A 21262-nucleotide genomic window follows, 5' to 3' on the forward strand; every position below is an offset into this window, starting at 1 on the left:
ACAGCACGTCTTTCTGTTCAACGTCGCCGTACCTGAATCCAAATTATCGCCGTGTAACAGACGTTTTTTTCGCCACCAACTCAGCCTGTTCGTGGTCGAGCTCATGCTCTTCTTCAGCGTCTGTGTTGGTCACTGGTGCACGCCGGCTGCATGCACCAGCGTCTGTGTTGGTCACTGGTGCACGCCGGCTGCATGCACCAGGATAGCTTGTGGGCGTGATGTCAACAAACTCCACACACTACAGCTTGTGGGCGTGATGTCAACAAACTCCACACACTACAGGAGAGGCAGTCACGTTCACAGGCACAAACGTTAACATTTATTTAGCCTACATTAAATCGCAAATCGCAGCCTTTTATGCGGTTATGTAATCGCACAGCCTGACATCGCGATTGCGATTAGATTAATCGTGCAGCACTACTGTGGAGCATGCTCAGAGTGCCTCGGTCAGTTTGGGTCTGATTTACTGTATACAAGCAGGAATTCAACTCCCAATCACATTATCTGGGTGTGTTAGTCTGACTTTGAGAATTTTGATGTAGTACGATCTCAGTCGGACTAACATGTTCACATGTATTTAAAAAGTCTGGTTTCAGTCAAACTAACACAATGAATCATTTTTCTTTGAAAGTGTATCCGTATCTTAGCCGTTTTAAACTAAATACATTTAACTGATCCTCTTTTTCGGAGCTTTGTTTGTTTACTCAAATAGCACATTGTGTCATCGGCAGAAACAGGTTGTGGAAAATTTGGGGAGATGCTTGCTGCATTGCTCAGGGACAGTTTGTTCCTGAATACGTAGCATTTATCAGGTTGACAAGCAGAACTGTGTGCATTCAGTGGAATGTGTTAACAGGGACCACTTTGCATTGAAACTATTAGTCTTTCAAATACTTTGAACACTTGGTCCACCACCCATCTACTCCTTCGGGTTATCTACTACGATATTATACTCATTTGTATTATTTATACATATTTACTATGATTACTTTTACTTTTTGCAATCCAGTATGCCACCATTTTATCACAAATAATATCATTACTGTGATATTTAACTTTATAGCACAATTTCCTTACATCACGCACCCCAATCATACACACACTCACACACACACACACTCACACACACACACACACACACACACACAGATACCTGTTGGAGGTGTGACAGGTGGAGGAGTCCTGGGGGGCGGAGTCTCAGATGCTGGAAGAGGAGACATAGAGTCCTCCACTGGACAAACAGAAACACAGATAGTGTTATTATCATTATTATTATTATTAAAAGGGAAATCAGCTGTTGGTCATTAATTTTCTGTCAGTTGTCTGATGAACAGACTAACTGCAGTTGTATAAACTGTTGTGAAGTTTAACTGCGTGTGTGAATGTGTGTGTGTGTGTGTGTGTGTTCTCACCTGGCTCGCAGTAGCTGTCGAAGAAGTCCATGTCATCTTCCTCCACATTGTCGTCCACCTGTTGCCATGGCTCCAGCTCCTCCTCCTCGCACTCCATAAACAACTCCGTATCCATGTTGCTATGGAAACCAAGAGAAACTGTCAGCGTCACGACGTGTGGCAGAACTTCAAACAACCTCCATCTGTCATCATCGTCATCATCATCATCATAATAAAACAACACTAAACTCTGTTTATTATTCTCATGAAATGAAGTCAAACAGGAGCTTCACATTTAAGAGTCATTAACAGGAATCAAACCACACTGTCCCTTTAACAGCCTCTGTTCCGGAGCTTTCAATCATATCACATGAACCTCACTACAAGAGGGAGCTGCCCAGATGTCAATGAAGATGGCGTTAAGTTTCAAAGTCCCTGTAAAGATCTAATGGTGCCACAAGATAAGGTAACCAAACCTATCAGAGTCACACAGCAGTCATGTGCCCATTTGGCTGTTTTTACATTTGGAGAACAGAACAAAAACTGAAAGCAAGACTGGCGGAACATAACCATTACCACAGGCTGTACATGCTTATTATTGTTAATAAATACCAATAATTTATTTCACCAGTCACCAGAACCAAATGATGATGGATAACAGAGAGTAATTTACAACACCATCTTTAGTGTCCTTGCGTGCAAAAGGCTGTTTGACTTTCACTTAGCTCCTGCAGCCTGTAGCTTTTTCTGTCAAGATGTTTTCATTGTTTACATAACTCCTGCAGGGAAAGCAACATGTTGTCACACCACTGACTTCACGGAGGCAGGAAGATTTTCCAGTTCTGTTTTATCTCCGTCATCTCCGACTCGGACAGTGGCCCTGGTGTCCAGAAAAGGGCAGCTGCAGGCTAACGGTACCGGTAAGCTCCACTGTGTCGTCTTTGACATGTTTTTTTCTTGCATGCATGCAAGGTGGAATTTTTAAAACCAAAAAATCTCACTAACAGCAGACACAGCTCCTGTCTTAAGCTCAAGTTATTCCAGTGCATCTCTGGACTATTTGGTCTCTTTCTTAATCCTTTATTTTTTCTGGTATTAAATGTAGCTAAAACTCCCAATTTGCGATGTCATAGGGTGCAAAAACTGGAGCTGCTCCAGACACAATGAATGGTGAAAGATGTTCTAGATCACACTGAGGGAGCAAATGGGAACATATTCTGTTTCAGAACTGAGAGCACTACCATAGGATAAAGCTCATTTTGGTATGAAAACTAGAACAAACATTCTGTGCATTTGTCTCTCATTCATTGTCTATGGAGCAGCTCCAGTCTTTACACCATGTGACATCACAAGTTTTAGACTTCTCTGATTTCTGGCTTTGAGAGAGAGCAGCTCAAGTTCACAAATGTTGACTGAACGTTAGTAGACTATGGAAAAACATAGTGGAAATCTTAATTTAGGTGGTGTTCCACAGTCAAAGACCCCTCAGTTTTCATAACACAGTATACCCTGAAATTGTTTTAATGCTGAAACTCCAGTTACGACATTAACTTTTCTGATTACCAAAGTTTAGCATGACAAACAGACTGATGACACTGACACCGTTTTGAATAAGAGCTGCAGATTTAAAGTCATTAAAAATAAACACCATTGATAAATTGTTAATTATTGGGTATAAATATTTGGGAAAAAAATCTGATGTTGTCGCTCTTTGTCAGTTGCATCTGTTATTTGCAGTGGTGGAAGAAATATTCAGATCTTTAACTGCCGTCAAACAACCGACACCACACTGTAAATACTGTACACAAGCATACAAGCATAAGTCCTGCATTGAAACTGACCCTTTAGAAAAAGTCTGAAAGTATAATCACGATTTATTTCAGTGCAAAAGTGTACCCTTTGACAAACTGTTATATATGGTATGGTTAGATTATTATTACAGATGCATTACAGCAATAGCAGGATTGTAGTTAGCTGAGGTGGAGCTCATATTGATTATATAATCATAAAGCAGCATATTGTCACATTTGTGAAGCTGGAACCATTAAATAGTTTTACATGACAAATGATTTCAACCATCAAAATAGTCACGTTATTTTTTTGTCAGCCGTGTAAGCCATACCTGTACATGTCCATACGCTCTGTGTGTAACCATCTGTATTTGTAACGTTAAAGTAACTAAAGCCGTCAGATAAATGAAGTGGAGTAAAAGTATAAAGTGGTAAGTGTCAAGTACAAGCACCTTACATTTGTACTTAAGTAAAAGTACTTAGTTACATTCCAGCTCTGCTTATTTGTATGGTTTTAAATAAAGTTGTAATCTCGTAGTAACTCGATGCGGCCTCAGAGGGCGCTCCGCTCCGCCTGCTCCTCTCCGGGCTTTGTGTTAGTTTCCCCGCAGGAGGAGCGTTCATGTCCCGGTGGGAGAAAACTTTCAGCCCGGGCGGGTAAAGACACACTGCAGGGGCCGGCTGCACCAGTGAAAGCTGAACCCGGGTACCTGTGACCGCAGGAGCGGGCTGAAGACCCGGTTCAGCCCACCGCCGCACGCACGGTCAGCCGCGGTGCGTTTGGATCACAACAGCCTGTCTGCACCGCCCCACCGGCGGCAGCTAGCTGTAACACACCAAGCGCTTCCTCCATGTACCTGTCGGCACGGTGTAACGGAGTTGCGTGATAACGCAGATCGGACCGGGTGCAGCTGTGCGGGGCTTACCTGCTGCGGGAGCTGCGGAGCTCGGACGCGGAGCAAGGACGGGTTCGCACGGTTCTTCTTCGGGCGCGCTCCGGTTCAGGAGGCTGTGGTCGGGACTTCCTCCTGCTGCAGCTGCGGATTGGCCGACAACGACTGTACGTCACTTCCTGCTCAGAGCAGCGCGGCCTCTCATTGGTCGGTGGGAGTCCCTCCAACTGCAGCGAGCTGCGGGTTTTTCAGGCTGGAGGGTTTAACGGGCTCCGCAGCGGCCGGTGGGACTTCGGTAACCCGGTGCACTGGCCAGAAAACAACAAGAAGAACAGTCGAACAAACAAACAACAAAAACAAGCTGAGAGCGCGGAGGAGAGAGGCGCCAAAACAACACCACACACACTCTCAGGGCAGGACGCCATTTTGTTTTTATTGTTTGTGGCGGGGGCGGGGCAACAGAGTGACGTCAGAGGCGAGGCTGAAATATTTATTTTTTATTTACTTTGTAGCAATGGAGAAGTGTTGCGCTCTCTACTACGACTAAATAATACATTACAAAATTAAAAATATATAACAAAAATAAAACAGATTTACAGGATGCAGAACTGTAGTGATTTATGTTTTTATACTGTTACTATTGTACTACTGTTACTACAATTCTAGGTATGAAAGTTCAACAAATTCATTTCAGAAATAATAAAACACACTGTCAAAACTATAACATATATTTAGTCAAAATATTTCTATATAATGAGTGATGCAATGTAACAAAGTACATTTGCTAGTACTTTTCTATTTAATGGTGAGGTACTTATACTTTACTTGAGTATTTCCATTTTATTTTACTTTATAATTCCGGTCCATTACATCTCAGAGGTGGAATATTGTACTTTTTACTGCACTACATTTATCTGACAGCTTTAGTTACTTTACAAATTCAGATTATTAATACAAAATGCAATTAAATAATAAATGTAATTTATTTGTATTATATTGATTTAACTACCCAGCTCTACACAAAGTCATTAAACTGATGCAGTGGATTGTTGTTTTGCAGATCCTGTTGACACACAGGTTACTTTATTTTGGCGACCTAATAACAGGAAATGGAAACCAACACAAAGTGAGACTTGTGTCACTTTATTTTGGTGATCTGAATAACAGGAAATGACACCGACAATATTTGACTCCTGCAAATATTTAAAACAGCACCTACGACAGATAACTGGCTGGAAATCATTAGTGATTATACAAATGAAAACAGGAAGTAAAACAGTAAGTAAAAGTATACAAAGGTAAAATGACAATGTGCACACTGACTGACCTCATAGCTGTGTTTCTTTTCTCTCTAACAACCAAGATAATAAAGGCAATAAATCCATTTTAACTGAAGCACACTCTCTTGAAGCTAATGAGGATCCAACTGAGAAACAAAGAACACATTATTATCTTTACTATTATTATTACAAGTAGTCATTTTAAGTTTAAGGGTATAGTTAAAGAATCTCAGTAGTAGTACTAATAAATCAAAAAGATCTGAAACATGTACAGCTGAATTATATAATTTACTTACAAGAACAAACATAGCATCTGTTTATTGTAAATGAACCATAATTCATCATGACACACTGAGCAAAACCCAACCTGGAGACCTCCATACAGACATATAAAGACGCACACATGGTGATAATAATCTTAAAGTTAATCTGTTGTTAATGTTGTAGATGTGTGGTTTCCATCAGACGGAGATCCTTACTGTCCATGTGCTCTCTCACTGATCCCAGAGCAGCTCAGTGTGCAGGATAATCTGCTCTAATCTGAGTTAATCTGTCCCCTCCCCCCCTCCTCTGTGTCCTGGCTCGGCTCGGCTCTCTTTCTGTCTTCAGTCTGTTCTGAGCTGCAGGGATGAAAGCTGCGGCTCCAGGAGGATTCCTGGTGCTGCCGTGGCCCGGCTTTGGCGGCTCGGACCCGGAGCCGGAGCCCGTGGAGGAGAGCCGGGGCGGGTTTATGCTGAGATGTGGAGCTCTGCTGGGACTCACTCTGATCTGTAAGATTTAACTTCTGATTAATGATTAATAACTTGAGATAACCAGACAGTGTTTATATTTCTATTGCAACATGTTCAGATTCAGATTCAAGTGAAACATTTATTTATTCATTTCTTATTTCCTGTGATGGAAAATTGAGATTAAAACGTATGTGGATAAACAGAATCAGGTAACATGTGCATGTGTCTGTGTAGACACTGACAGATACTTAATTAGGTACATCCGTACAGTCTGATCCATCAAAGTAGCTCTGCTATAAAGTCTTCCTTTACACAAATAATATTCAGGTTTGACTTATTAATTTAATTACATGTTTATTACTGTTTATCACAGTTTAAGGTGGTGCTGGACATTATATTCACAGTTCTCTAATATTTTGTCCACTTTATTTACATACTGAGAGGGTCAGATTATGAAGACACCTCTCAGTATAATGCAGTCAGATCACATCCCCAGTCGTATTGTGCACCCATTTAACATTCATTCATTCATTCATTTTCCGTAACTGCTTCTCTTGTTAGGGGTTGTGGGGGGGCTGGAGCCTATCCCAGCTGACATTGGGCGAGAGGCAGGGCTCACCCTGGACAGGTCACCAGACTATCGCAGGGCTGACACATAGAGACAGACAACCATTCACACTCACATTCACACCTACGGACAATTTAGAGTCACCAGTTAACCTGCATGTCTTTGGACTGTGGGAGGAAGCTGGAGCACCTGGAGGAAACCCACACTGACACAAGGAGAACATGCAAACTCTGCACGAAAGGGCTTCCCCACCCTGGGTTCAAACCGGGAACCCTCTTGCTGTGAGGCGACAGTGCCAATTTGTTCCCTCTGAGGAAAGTGGTATCTGTGATGGTTCCAGATAATGAACAAGGCATTTTACAGGGAACTTAACAGCTACACGGAGTATTCGTCAGACTTTGTTTTTCTCTCCCTGACGGATGCTACTATCCTGTCAGTGTACACACGTGATCAGCTGGGGGCCTGCAAAAGCCTTCCATATTAGCATATTAATTAGGCTAATTCAAAAATGTAAGGAGGGGAAAAAATGCGTTATGGTATTTAGCATATCCAGCGTTTTTTTCTTCTTATATTGAAGCAACTCCCTCAGAAAATTGACATGGAAATACTTTTATTAGGACAACACATTCTCACTCCGACCTCGTCACAATTCGATGTTTGGTCATGGACCTTCTGCCTCCAGATACGACATGAAAGGTACCCTAGGTGTGTTGGTTGACGAGGTTCTGGGATGCCGTGTCAAGTTCTGCCTGTTACATGCATTGTTTTCTTTCAAGATCCTCTCTGTTTTCACAGGAAATTTAATGTTTACATACAGTCTCTTTCAAAATAAATGCACTACGTCAGTACAACAATGCAAATTGCCAATTTATTCCACCAAAGAGTAACGCACATGGTTGGGTTTAGGAATGATCAGGATTTCGCTTTATAATCTTAGGGGCATGAACAAGGCTCTCCTGGGTGAAAGTCGGTGTTTGTCGGACTCATCCACCACCCCTCCTGTCCGCACTACTTGGACTTTTGTCATCTTAATTTTTGTTCTTGACCTGTCATGTGTCCCCCTGACGCCGCTGAGCACCGTTAAACTATAACCGCGACCGACTGCATATCATGCCGACGTTAAAGGACAGCTTTTTCTATCAGTGTCTGATACCGCAAGAAAGTGCCCAAGCACCAGATTTGACAACTTTAATGTGAGACCAGGCTGATTAGGAATGACTTACCAACCCTGACCATATGTATTTGACCCACAGGTACTAAAGATGTTATAAATCCATCTGTCAGCTTCTTATTTGGGGTAGACGTGGCGGGTTCGGTAGGCTTACTAGAAAAATATCAAACGATAAAAAGACGCGTCCTGAGTAAGTTATTAATAACTTACAAAAATATTGTGTGCAATAGTCCACCTTCCACCTTCTCTTCCCCTCTCTTTTTTACACACTCCGCATCGCTGTATCCATGTCTCTGTGCAACTACATGCATAAAGTTTGCATTGTTTATTTATTTGTTTGTTTCCTGAGAGTCCGGCCCCAACAGTGTGCGTAATAATTTTCTGGTCCTTGGACAAATATAGTAGATGACTCCTGATGTACGCAGTCGCTGCCTCTCTGTGTTTGGTCTAACACAGCCAATTATCAGTGATCAAACCCAATTCCTCCATTTATCCCGGCTCCCTCCCACTCCTGTTTCACTCTGACATACGTCATGTTACTGAAGCTAGATACTCTCAAAATTCAGTTTCACCAGGACTTCGAATTCTGGTTGTTCCTTGGTTCTGAGTCTTTGAACACAAGGTGCAACACCTCTTCCTAACTGGACGCAGTCCGAATGAGCATGCAAATGACCATCAGATTGTTTCAGTGTTTCTCAACAACCTGCTCTGTGTGTCAGTGAACAGGTTAAATGTCGTGTTGCTTGTTTGAACAACCTCTCTTTTTAGGGAAGCTTCACCCACCTCCAACCTATTTTCAGAGCAACAACAAGCTGTTGCTGTTTCGCTCAGGGCTCCATAGGCTCCCTGAATGTTTTGTCACTCATAGTACATCTAAAAACTTTTACACTCCATTTGCCAGAGTTGGCTCGCTATTTGTCAGTGGAGATGTGACAAATAGATGACATGAAAATGTGAAAACACTGGCCTGCAAATATTTTGCATCAAAACTATTCATATGGAGAGGGATGTGAATTTGCGACAGTTGCAATGCTTGTTTAGTCAAATAGATTGACTGTTGTTGCTGTAATCTATCAACACTCAGGATGTGTGCACGTCAACGACTGCAGTTAAATGTCAGCGGAAAACAGAATCTATATAAAGTGTGCTGTTCAGTAACATGAAACATGCTGACATCACATGCACACTGAGCAGTTTGTTACATCAGCTGATTATCAGGTTGTTATTAACTCAACAATCCTGTTTTCTGCTGACTCAGCTCTTCACACTGCTCGCACTGCAACTGAGGGAACTCAGCTAATTTTCTGTTTCACTACAGGGCTCACTCTTTCCTCTATCCAGATAATTTACTCCTTTATTAATCATTATTTTAAGTCTTATTTCTTTGACTGACTGCCTGTTTGTTTATTCACATAGTTGTTTATGTATGTACATATTCAGATGTTTGCAGCATGCATATAAAAGTTATATTTCTTTAGAATAAGAAAACTAAAAAATCAGGTAGTATCATTTTATTTCATTTAAAGATATGAATATAATAATATATATTATGTTTTTGTTTTAATTTTGTGTGAACAAAATAATAATGTGAAGTTTTTCTTCTTAAAACATTTAAAACGTTTTGTGATGGTGTGAACAGGTGTGGCCGTGTTGAGGAGATGGATTGCAGGTGGAGTGTGTCGCTCTACGGTTCGATTGGATGGAAAGACGGTTCTTATCACCGGAGCAAACACAGGCATCGGCAAAGAGACCAGCAGAGACATGGCAAGCAGAGGTCAGAATTTTTAACCTACATTATGGGGACATACACCCATTTATGTGGTCAAACTATGGAAACATTCACCTGTAGACATGGTCACACTGTGGGGACATACACTTGTTTATATGGTCACACTGTGGGGACATACACTTGTTTATACGGTCACACTGTGGGGACATACACTTGTTTATATGGTCACACTGTGGGGACATACAGTACACCTATTTTACCTGGTCAGATTGTGGAGACATATGCTTGTTTACACAGTCACACTGTGAGGACATACACTTGTTTACATGGTCACACTGTGGGGACATACACTTGTTTAAATGGTGACACTGTGGGGACATACACCTGCTACCATCACCTTGTGTGGACATAAAGTACACCTATTTACTTGGTCGCATTGTAGGGACATATGCCTATTTACACGGTCACACTGTGGGGACATACACTTGTTTACACGGTCACACTGTGGGGACATACACTTGTTTAAATGGTGACACTGTGGGGACATACACTTGGTCACACGGTCACACTATGGGGACGGACACCTATTGATACAGTCATATTGTGGGGACTCACCTCCCTCTAGGGATCTAACGTCCCCACAATAAGCATTATTCATTTCAAGATTTAAGGTAAAGGTAGGCTGGGTATGTTTTTGTCTCTGTGACAGGAGTTTTCAAAGAAGCTTGTGTACATACAGTACACACTCTATACTGTCAGCATGGAGAACTGAACTGATTTAATGAGTATCTCCTACTTGTTGATGCTGACAGATGGTATTTATTAACAACAGGTGTCAATCACATGATGACCACTTCAAATTAAAACTACATTTTATAATTTATTAGTTGATGTTTTTGTTTTCTGAGTGACTACAGAACATCATCACTTTCATTAATACCAACAGACTTTCCTAAAAATGTGCTAATTTAAGATCGAATGCTGCATCAGCACATTTACAGTGTGAACACACACAGTCAGAGGTCAGAGGTCAAAGTAACATTCAGTAAATCTCAGAGAGGCTGAAACCACCTGAGCCGATTACAAGGATTATTACTTCCTGTGTGTGTGTGTGTGTGTGTGTGTGTGTGTGTGTGTGTGTGTGTGTGTTTTTAATCAAACACCCCAATCACCATTGGGGTTGCTGTGGCTCAGGAGGTAAAGCAGGCGTCCACTAATCAGACGGGCGGTTGTTTAATCGATGCAGTCTATAAGACGAAGTGTCCTTGCGCAAGTTACTACCTGAACTCTAAATCTCTCCTGATGGCTCGATGTGTGAGTGAGTGTGAATGTTTATCTCTGCCATCGGTGTATGAATGTGTGAGTGGTGCTTGTGTTGTAAAGTGCTCTGAATGGTCACTAAGAAAGAAGAACGCTGTATAAATGCAGTAGATTTAGCATTTACCACACGGGCCCCTGCAACAACTTAAAGACATCCATCACCAGCTGGGTGGTTGAAGGGGCCTGGATGGTGATGGGTATGTTTGATTCGATATAGGGACATGGGTGGTCATGGTTGTATTTGATTCATTGTCAGGGCCCAGGTGGTGAGTGTGAGTGTGTTTGATTCATTGTAGGGTCTCGGGTGGTGATGGGTGTGTTTGATTCATTGTAGGATCTCGGGTGGTAATGGGTGTGTTTGATTCGTTGCAGGGGCCCGGGTGGTGATGGCATGCAGAGACTTGACCCGGGCGGAGCGGGCAGCTGAGGAGATCCGTCAGTCGACAGGAAATGGTAATGTGGTGATCAGACACCTGGACCTCGCCTCCCTTTACTCCGTCAGACAGTTCGCTAAAGACTTCTTGGACACTGAGGACAGACTGGACATCCTCATCAACAATGCAGGTGAGTTCACCTGTCTGTCTGTCTGCTCACCTGTCTCTCTGTCCACCTGTCTGCTCACCTGTGTGTTCCTCCACCTGTCTGTCTGCAGGAGTGATGATGTGTCCAAGATGGCTGACAGAGGACGGTTTTGAGACTCAGCTGGCTGTCAATCATCTGGGTCACTTCCTGTTGACCAATATGCTGCTGCCAAAGCTGAAGAGCTCCGCCCCCAGCCGCGTGATCACTGTGTCATCCATCGCCCACAGAGGAGGTACGACCTCTGACCTTTAATGTTTCTCTATGGTGTTAACAATGTTTGTTGGTGTTGACTCAGTCTCTGTGTTTCTCTTCAGGTCGTATCGACTTCGAGGACTTGTTCTTCAGCAAGAAGAAGTACAGTTCTCTAGAGAGCTACAGACAGAGCAAACTGGCCAACGTCCTGTTCGCCAGGGAACTCGCCCGACGACTCAGAGGTCCCAAAAAACACTCAGTAACACTAACACTCAGAGGGCCCCACAAACATTCAACACCAGAAACACTCAAAGGTTCCCAAAAACACTCAGTAACAGACACACTTAGGTCCCAACACACACTCAACACAACAAACACTCGAGGTCCTCATAAACACTAAACACCAGTAAAATATTAATATTTGACTATGAATAAAAAAAGAAACTAAGAGCAATATAAACAATAAGGTGACTCAGCGTTGGTTGTTGTCAGTGCTCTGTGAGATTAGTTAGCAAAAACAGAGCATCATTTAAACCTGTTTTTAAGCCATCGATGGTTTGTACCTTAAGTGAAATTGAAGGCTCTGTAGTCACCTCAGACCTGAGATGTGATTGGCTGTTCAGATGACTGCAGTACCTGTAAACACCTGTTGTTTCTACGACCTGATTCTGACCTCCGTGTCTCTCTCCAGGCTCTTGTGTGTACTCGTTCTCTCTCCACCCGGGTGTAATCCGGACTGAACTGGGTCGTCATGTTCACGGCTGGTTCCCCCTGCTGGGGGCGCTGCTGAGCCTCCCATCCCTGCTGCTCATGAAGACTCCCTATCAGGGCTGTCAGACTACTGTGTACTGCGCCGTGATGCCGGGACTGGAGAGCCTGTCCGGACGATACTTCAGGTAGGGGGCGGGTCTGGAAATACAAAAACACATCTCTTCAACTTATCTATACTCATTTTACTTTTTTATAACTTCTATAGTTTTTCTATAATCACAGCTAAAGTTTTATGCTTTTTTAAAAAGAGTTTATTAGAGTATATAATGGGTGGTTATTATTCTGTAATGGAGTGACATCACCACAGACTTTTCTGAAAAATAAAACCCTAAAAGTCTGTTACTCCCACAGAATCTGCAGTTCATACCTATTTTTTGCATTAAAATGTTGACAAACTCATCGTCTCTCTCAGTGTCACATTTTAAGTCAGTACTTAATACTTTCATTTTGGTTCTCAAAACAACAGCAGAGACATTCACTGGTCTCATTACCTCACACTTTAACAGACTGCTTTCATTTCTCACTTTTCAACTGACACTTTAATTTCTCACCGTTTCACTGCCGTTGACATTTCACGGCTTCACAAAGTGATTTCTCAGGTTTTCTCACTGCTAACACGCCCACTGCTTATACACAGATTATTAAATATTCAATTATTTCTCAACTTCACTCAGTGCATCTACTTAAATTGACACTTCAGCTTCTTTAAGCAAATTTAAACAGTTACAAATCTCTCTGAAGAGAATTTTTCAGAGAGAAAACTTAAATTCTTTAAGCTAATTTAGCGTTTTCTACTTGTATGTATACTCTGTGTATGTTTCTCCTATATGACCACATCATGGGGACTGAACTTACATTTGAGGACAACACTTGGCCACACCAGTAAAATGTATCTGCGTGTCTTCATGAAACAGGTAGAGCAAGAAGTCTGGTGATATACTGACAGGGTCAGGTGGGGAAGTACTGTCACTGGTGAGCTTATGGCTAACATGCTAGTCAGCCAGAAACATGCTAGCTCTACTCAGTCATAAGCTGTGTTCGAAACCGTCCACTCACTCACTCACTATTCCCTATTTTGTGTTTACTATATAGTGCACTACAGGTGGAACGACTGAATGAGATTTCGGACACTAACTGAAATTTCTTCTCCTCTGGCAAAAGACGACCGCATTGCATTGTGGTATACGCGAGTAAAATGTAGGGTACATCGTTTGTTCACTCACATTTGCTGTGCATTGTGGGTATTTTATAGTCCACTATATAGTGAATGAAATTAACCGCGGAGAATTCGAACAACACTACAAAATGGCGAACACACTATATAGTGCACTATATTCGTGATAGGGAGCGATTTTGAACACAGCTATAGACTGTATAATAAAAATGGACGACACGACAGCTCCCCAAAGCTGAAGCCAAAACATCTCAATTGCTCCCCTGGTGGCTGGCTGCAGTATAGGTCATAAACCCCGCCCCCTCCATGTTAGCTAAAGGGACAGGGGCCAAACTAAAACATCAGAGTACACGTCCAATTTTTTTCCCCCCAAGATGGTTTCTGTCATTTTAGGTAGCTCTTTTCACATATTTGTTCTGATGTATGTTTAAGTTTTCGTTTTTCTCATAAGTTTGGGTTTAATTTTTAATTTATCTGATGCGATTAAAACGGTGTTTGAAGTCATGGTGGACAGCTGTGTGTGCCAATTGGTATGCTCACGATCAGTGGCACTGCTTGTGATTGCTTGGATGGGTTTATTGGCGGGAACTTGATACAGCACAAATCACTACTGCGCAGACTCTGGCTCCAAATTACGTCACCAGCGCAAGATGGCAGCGGTTGTATCCTGGATATTTTGGCTTCATTTGTGCACAGTGGGAGGAAGTGGAAACACGTCATCCATCTGTATATACAGTCTGCGGTCACAAGTTCTCTGAGATCCTGTTTTGTTGTGAGTCTGCAGGGAATTGATGTAAATCAATCTGATGTCCTCATAAATCATAAAAATGAGTTTATCTGTGTTTGTTGTCAGTGACTGTGCAGAGAAGGAAGTAGCTCCAGAGGGGCGGGATGACCTTGTGGCGAAGAGGCTGTGGGAGGAGAGCGCCCGATTGGTCGGGTTAAAGGACACGTGCTGACCTCTGACCTCGGTCCTGATATCTGTGTGCAGCAGGAAAAAAGGAAGCTAAGCATCAACAGACTGTGGCGCCCCCATCAGGTCAGACAGGATTACAACGAGCATCAGTGAGAAACTGTGATTGACAGCTAAGGGGAGCCAATCAGAGGCTTCCCGAGGGCAGGATGGGAGAAATAAATTGAAAAAACGATAAATAATAATTGTAATAATTTGACCGAGTATATCAAGGGTTAATTAGTTAGATATCAAGTCATAATTTGAAGATATTTTTGAGAATTTGTATTTTTTCGTTCACTTATTTTCCATAAAAACTCAGAACCAAACATGGATCTCATCTCAGTTTTTAAACAGCTGTGATGTTACGAAAAATATTGTGGTTGTTGTTAGGACACATGCCTGTATGAACTGGAGTGCTTGAGAACGCAGTGCCTGATTGGACGGTGTTTAACTGTGACCTTCGATCTGCAGTAATGTCACAGGTGATTTTTAAATAAAGGTTGGACTGAATGGTTTTCTGGTTTCAAGATACAGTTTCCTCCAGAGCAGTCTTCAAATACAAAATGTTTCCTTAATGTTTCATCAAAGTTTCCTTGATGTTTCCTTCATGTTCCCATTATGTTCGTCGATGTTCCCTTTAAATTTATCTGCTATTCTGTTAATTTTTCCTTCATTTTCGCTGTTCTTTCTTTATGTTTCGTCACATTTCTTTCACGTGTCTTCGCTGTGTCCTTGATGTTCCCATCAGTTCTCCTTCATCTTTGTTGTTTGTTTCCTTCACACTCCCCTCGTTTCGTGATGATTTTCTTCATGTTCCTTTAATTCACTCACCTTCTCTTCATCTTCTTAATGTTCCTGACATGTTCTCTTTTTGTTGTCTTAATGTTCCGTTTGAGTTTCCTTAATGTTTGCTCCACTTGAGTCGGCAATACTTGAGGGTGTTTGTCTTCAGCTGTGTGAATACGAGGAGCTCTGTTTGTTCCATTAAAGGTTGACAGAAGTAAAAACAGTTCAATGTTTTGTATATTCAGGAAGTCAGATTAAGAAGCTTCATGTTTAACGGTGTGTTTTTGAGTTTAGATCAAAATAAATAAAATTCACGTTAACTCGATAAAGTAGATATTTTGTTTTAATAAATTTCATGTTTCAAACTCTTTGAATTTTTGGTTTCATGAAACAGAACTTGATACTTGTCTGTAACATGAGGTCTTGTAAAGATGATGATGATCCATCCATCCATTATCATCCACATAACTGGGGCCCGGTTGTGTGGTCAGCTGGCAAAACATATCAGATGTACCTCCCGTCAGAAACATTTTCCGGCTCTTCCTGGGGGACCCCTAGGCGTTCCCAGGCCAGATGAGACATATAATCCCTCCAGCTTGCTCTGGGTCTGCCCGGGGCCTCTGACTAGTTGGATGTGTCTGGAACAACTCGAACAAAAGGCACCCAGGAGGATCCTAATCAGATGCCTGAACCACCTCAACTGGTCCCTTTAGTCTCAAAGGAGCAGCAGCTTTACTTTGAGCTCCAGATGTCAAAGGTCCTCTTCTTTTCCGAGTCAGCCACCCTACAGAGGACACTTATTCTGGCCACATGTATCCACAATCTCATTCTTTTGATCACAACCCAAAGCATGTGACCATAGGTGAGGGTCGGAGTGTAGATGGACCAGTAAATCCAGCGCTTTGCCTTTGCCGTCAGCTTCTTCTTTACCACAACAGACCGGTACAAGGCTGGCATTACCGCTGAGAGAGAACAGGGCTTTCTCTGTGTTTTGGTCAGAGAAGAATCTAAGGATGAAATGATCATGATGATGACAGGACGTAACTGTATTTTTCTGAATACAGGAATTGATTGTCTCTTATTTTCTATTATCTATAAACAGATATCTGCATATGTACGCAGAATATCGAGGACATGGGACACGGGAAGATTTTGGTGTCAGAAGCATTTTGGTTGCCATTTGTAGTCAGAGTGGCAGTAGTGGCTGTAGTGGAGGGTATACGCAGGTATTCAGAGTATACCTACCATCCATCAATCCATCTTCATCCACTTATCCAGGGCCGGGTCGCTGGGGCAGCAGGCCAAGCAAAGCACCCCCCAGACCCCACCCCCACTTGCCAGCAACACTTTCCAGCTCCTCCTGGGGGACCCCAAGGCGTTCCCAGGCCAGGTGAGATATGTAATCCCTCCAGCGTGTTCTGGGCCTGCCCCGGGGCCTCCTACCCGTGGCAGCATACCTACCTATCTGCCAAAAAGCCATTGGAATATATAAGACAGTAGTTCCCAGATGGACATGCACTTGTATAGCACCTTCTAGTCTCCCAACCACTCAAAGCGCTTATAACTCTACATGTCATATTCATTCACAAGGTGCCATCTGCTACTCAGCTTAAACGTACTCACACACCAGTGGAATAGCCGTCAGGGGTAATTTGGGGTGCAGTAGCTTCCCTAAGGACATTTCGACATGTGGACTGGAGGATTAGTCAACAACCCCTTTTACCTCCTGACCCACAGCCACCCCAAGTATACCCACTTCTTCCTTGTTAATCAACCCATCTACCCAGTAGCACACCCACCGTATCAACCACCACTACACCACTGTAGTAGTAATGAATAATAATGGCACGTAAACAGTCCGTGTGGCGAGGTAGAGTGCGTTAGCTGAAATGCCATCTTGGAACCCATTGACTATTGTCTGGTTTAGCTTTTTATAAGCCATCTGCTTATAGAGATTAGCCAAAATGACCAGTGCACAGTAGAGAAGGTCTTGGCCCAACACCCCGGTCTCACTCAGAGGTCGTCAAAATTCGACACTTGGGCAGTGACTTGTGGCGTCAGACACTGACCAAAAAGCCGTCTTGTTAAACCCATAAAAATAAAATACTAAAGTACAAGTACCTCAAATTTGAACGTCAGCACAGTGCTTGAGTAAATGTGCTGTGATGAGATCTGACCTGTATCTGAACTGAATGGAGCACATTAGCATAAAAAAGGTCACATACATAATAATAAAAATTATATGTTGTGATCCACATTTCGTAAAAGCATTACCTAATTATTATCACTGCTGCTCAAAGAAATAAACTGTAACATGGTGAGAGAAACTGTTGAGGATTCATATCAGACAAAAGACGTAAAAACAAAAATTATAGTACTAAAATATGAACTCTCTGTTTTAAGTTTTCATCTATAACAACAGATTCTACAGGAAGAGCTTTAACTTGAACAGGATGAAAGATTTGAACACTGAATCTTAAATAAAAAAAACATTCACTGCCTTCTGTTACATAAGAGCTAAATTATTATACTGAAATATTTTTGAAGAGTTTGTGAGTAAAGTTTCAGTAAGAAAAATTTAGAGTTTGAAAATGTTTCAGGTCCAGCTGTGGACTGATACTGAAGTGTTTTAAAAGAGTTGCAGAGAGCTGATGTTCCAGCAGGAGGCAGCAGAGTCACAGTGACAGTAAATCAAGGAACAAGTGCTGCAGCTGTTCTGACCTCAGATCTGCTGAACGGAAATAATCCTTTTCACAACACTAACTATTGTTATCACATTTTTAAAAAAAAAACACTTTTCTTTTCTACTATTATATTGTCATTAATCTGTTTTGTGACGTTCAGTTTTATTAGTTATTTAATATTGCATCATGTAGGCTATTTGCTTTTATCGTCTGATAAGGCACTTGGTAGCATCTGGTTTGAAAAGTTCTATATGAATACATGTATTATTTTTTTTTATTATTATTATTATTATTATTATCATTACGTGAAATGTGGAATGGAATTGTGTGTATGTAAACAAATGTATAAAACTTTATTTGACTTACAGAGCGTCACGACCTTGCATTCTGATCAGTAAAAACNTGAATACATGTATTATTTTTTTTTATTATTATTATTATTATTATTATCATTACGTGAAATGTGTAATGGAATTGTGTGTATGTAAACAAATGTATAAAACTTTATTTGACTTACAGAGCGTCACATGACCTTGCATTCTGATCAGTAAAAACATAGAAATAACTAATATTAAATATAATAATAAAAAGATAAATTCTATGAGTTTATGAAGGCATTAACAACAAAAAAGGAAATGAGATGACTCATGTGTCTGTGAGGATACACAGTCATCTTTCCTCATGATGGTGATGATGCCACACTTCTGCAGAAACAGTCCAAGGTCAAGACTGAAAAGTCTCAAGTCCCAAATCCTAAACTTTGAGTTTCCAGTCATGAACAAGACAATACGCTCTCCACCAAATGTGATGCCATTTTAACAACAGAGTAATAGTGTTAAAAAACATAAATGCTTTTTTTATGTTCCAAAAACACATAAAACATTTGTAATGGTGGACTTCTTCTCTAAATACACTCATAAATCTTTAGCATGCTCATTCCAATGGACAGAGAATTGTAATGCAGGAACCACCTAATAGTTAAAGTGACAATAAAACATGAATTTATTAATTTTTAATGAATAGTTAACTCATATCATTAAATGAAGTGATCCTTTAAAACGCATTAAATATATATTTTGTATTGTATTTGTCATCAGACTCAAAATATCCTTAGTTTTTGATGAATGTCCAGAAAAGAGTTGAAAACCTCCTGAGATGAATATTGTGTGCACATGACAATAGCATGTATTATAAGCTGAGTGTATCATTAGTAAATTAAATCAGAACAGTATTTCATGTTCCAGTGACGATCAGCTTGACGTCCATTCCAGTGGATGGATATTTTTGCAAAAATCTTCTTGAGTAACAGCTATAAATCTTTTATATGATATTTTGATAGTAATGTAACATCTCATGTTTAATTTAACAACAGTTTAAACATAGTTAAGTATTGATTGATTGATTTATGTATTTTTTTGTTGTTTTGAATGATGACCCTGGTGTGGCATCTTGATGTTGTTTGCCTGATGTATGTTTGTATGTATTTAAATCTCTGCCTAGCCTATTTTATTTTATTTTGTTATTTATTTTACACACATCCTCTGCCAGATGTTGTATGTGTATGCTTTTGTATGTTCTTCTAATGTTCAATAAAATCATTTTAAATTATCTTTGGTATCATTTTTTCCAACTGGTGCTAAGTAGCATCGTCATTTTAGTTCTTCGTGGTTCCCTCCTGTATCTTGACCAGATGCTGTGGGATTCGTTCGGACAAAGTCGATTAGGGGATTTTAGTGTCGACTTGCTGGGAATGAACAGCGTTAGTGTTAGCTGATACAGGAAATAAAGGGAAATGAATTGATTTGTGGCACACTTATTAAATAACATTTTAAGTTTTGAGCTTAGGTGAAGGTGTTAATTTAAATAATATTAACAATAATAGTTTCAAGTTAAACGGATGAAGTCCGAGTGAAGTCATGAGTCATCAGTGTCTTTTTTGATTTTGTTGAGTCTGAAGTCTTTGAGTTACAGCACGTTACAGACTTCAAGGTAATAAATGACTTTAAATTCTGATCCATAAAAACACAGTAATAAGAAATTTTTTAATAGATAATATATGTAGATAATAAATCAAATAATAAAAAGATCCATTCAACGAGTTTCTAATGGCATCAAAAACAAAAAAAGGAAATGAAATGACTCATGTCTGTGAGGACACACAGTCAGCTTTCCTCATGATGATGATGATGATGTCACACTTCTGCAGAAACAGTCTGACCATAAACACACACACACACACACACAGACAGACATAATGTTGCTGTGTCACACACTCACACGTCTCACTTGCCGCCAGTCGTGTGATTCTTCCTTCCTGTAGCAGCCGGTCAAAGGTCAGATGGAGTAATCAGAAAGTGACTGACAGAAAATAAAACCTTCACTAGATGGTTTTTATTACGGTCACCATGACGACCATCATCCATTAACCTCACGCCACTTCAGTCCTCTGTGACGTCTGCGTAGCTGTTTGCTTAGTTGTCTTCTTGTTTCTGTTTATATTTGGTATGACAGTGTAAATTTGTGCTGCAGAGGAGGAACCTGCTGTGAACCAGATTTATCTGTGACACATTTAAAGGGACAGTTCACAGCAAAATAGAAAATACATATTGTTCCTCTTACCCGTGGTGCTATTTATCAATCTTTATTGTTTTGGTGTGAGTTGCTGAGTTTTGGAGATACTGGCTGTATAGATGGTAAATGGCTAACGGACTTGCCTTTCTAATGTGTCGACCACTCAAACCACTTTTACATTACTGAGTCACATTCACACGCTGATGGTTGAGGCTACTGTACAAGATGCCATTTGCTAATCAGTTTTTAATATCACACAAACGTACATCGGGGACAAATTGGGGTTCAGCATCTTGCCCAAGGATGCTTTGACATGCAGACTGGAGGAGCCGGGGATTAAACCATGTATCGTCTGATCCTCCTGAGCCACAGCTGCTGAGATGTCTGCCCTCTCTCTAATATATCAGAGCTAGATGGCACTCGGCTTGTGGTGCTCAAAGCGCCAAAAATTTCAACAGTAATGTCTCTTTCCAGAAATCATGACCTGGTTACTCAAGATAATCCACACACCTTGTTGTGAGCAGTTTCATGCAGGAACTATTTTCTTTCTATCGAACTACACCTGCCAACCGTATCACTGCATAGGAGGAGGTGTGCATCTACTGCTAGCTCACCTTGCACCACTGAGCTTGCTCCGGCTCAGCTGAGGAGGACGCCGTTAAAGTTTACATCTC

The 21262-nt window shown here is 41.1% G+C and overlaps 2 protein-coding genes across 9 annotated transcripts in view; one reads left to right on the plus strand and one right to left on the minus strand.

The window, feature by feature from the left end:
• Window positions 1-4234, minus strand: part of pogzb (pogo transposable element derived with ZNF domain b) — a 38326-nt gene extending 34092 nt beyond the window's left edge. For all 6 annotated transcript variants that reach the window (XM_050045719.1, XM_050045717.1, XM_050045716.1 and 3 more), the window contains exons 1-3: window positions 4108-4234; window positions 1413-1531; window positions 1154-1231 (exon numbers count right to left, since the gene is read on the minus strand). In XM_050045719.1, coding sequence (XP_049901676.1) covers window positions 1154-1231; window positions 1413-1527 — 193 coding nt within the window. In that variant the 5' untranslated portion in view covers window positions 1528-1531; window positions 4108-4234. The remainder of the gene's footprint in view (window positions 1-1153; window positions 1232-1412; window positions 1532-4107) is intronic.
• Window positions 2178-15061, plus strand: si:dkey-23o4.6 (retinol dehydrogenase 12). Of its 3 annotated transcripts, none has more exons than XM_050045723.1 (8): window positions 2178-2311; window positions 5964-6124; window positions 9464-9598; window positions 11246-11437; window positions 11526-11687; window positions 11770-11889; window positions 12339-12543; window positions 14446-15061. In XM_050045723.1, exons 2-8 carry the CDS (start codon window positions 5983-5985, stop codon window positions 14549-14551), a joined length of 1062 nt encoding a protein of 353 aa, XP_049901680.1. In that variant the 5' UTR covers window positions 2178-2311; window positions 5964-5982; the 3' UTR covers window positions 14552-15061. The 3 variants fall into 3 exon arrangements, with proteins under 3 accessions (XP_049901680.1, XP_049901679.1, XP_049901681.1); XM_050045722.1 differs by lacking the exon at window positions 2178-2311 and adding an exon at window positions 4348-4487; XM_050045724.1 differs by lacking the exon at window positions 2178-2311 and adding an exon at window positions 4527-4549.
• Window positions 15062-21262: the final 6201 nt, after the last annotated feature.

Source organism: Epinephelus moara, chromosome 6 (assembly GCF_006386435.1).
Source record: "Epinephelus moara isolate mb chromosome 6, YSFRI_EMoa_1.0, whole genome shotgun sequence".
In the NCBI taxonomy this organism is placed as follows: Eukaryota; Metazoa; Chordata; class Actinopteri; order Perciformes; family Serranidae; genus Epinephelus; species Epinephelus moara.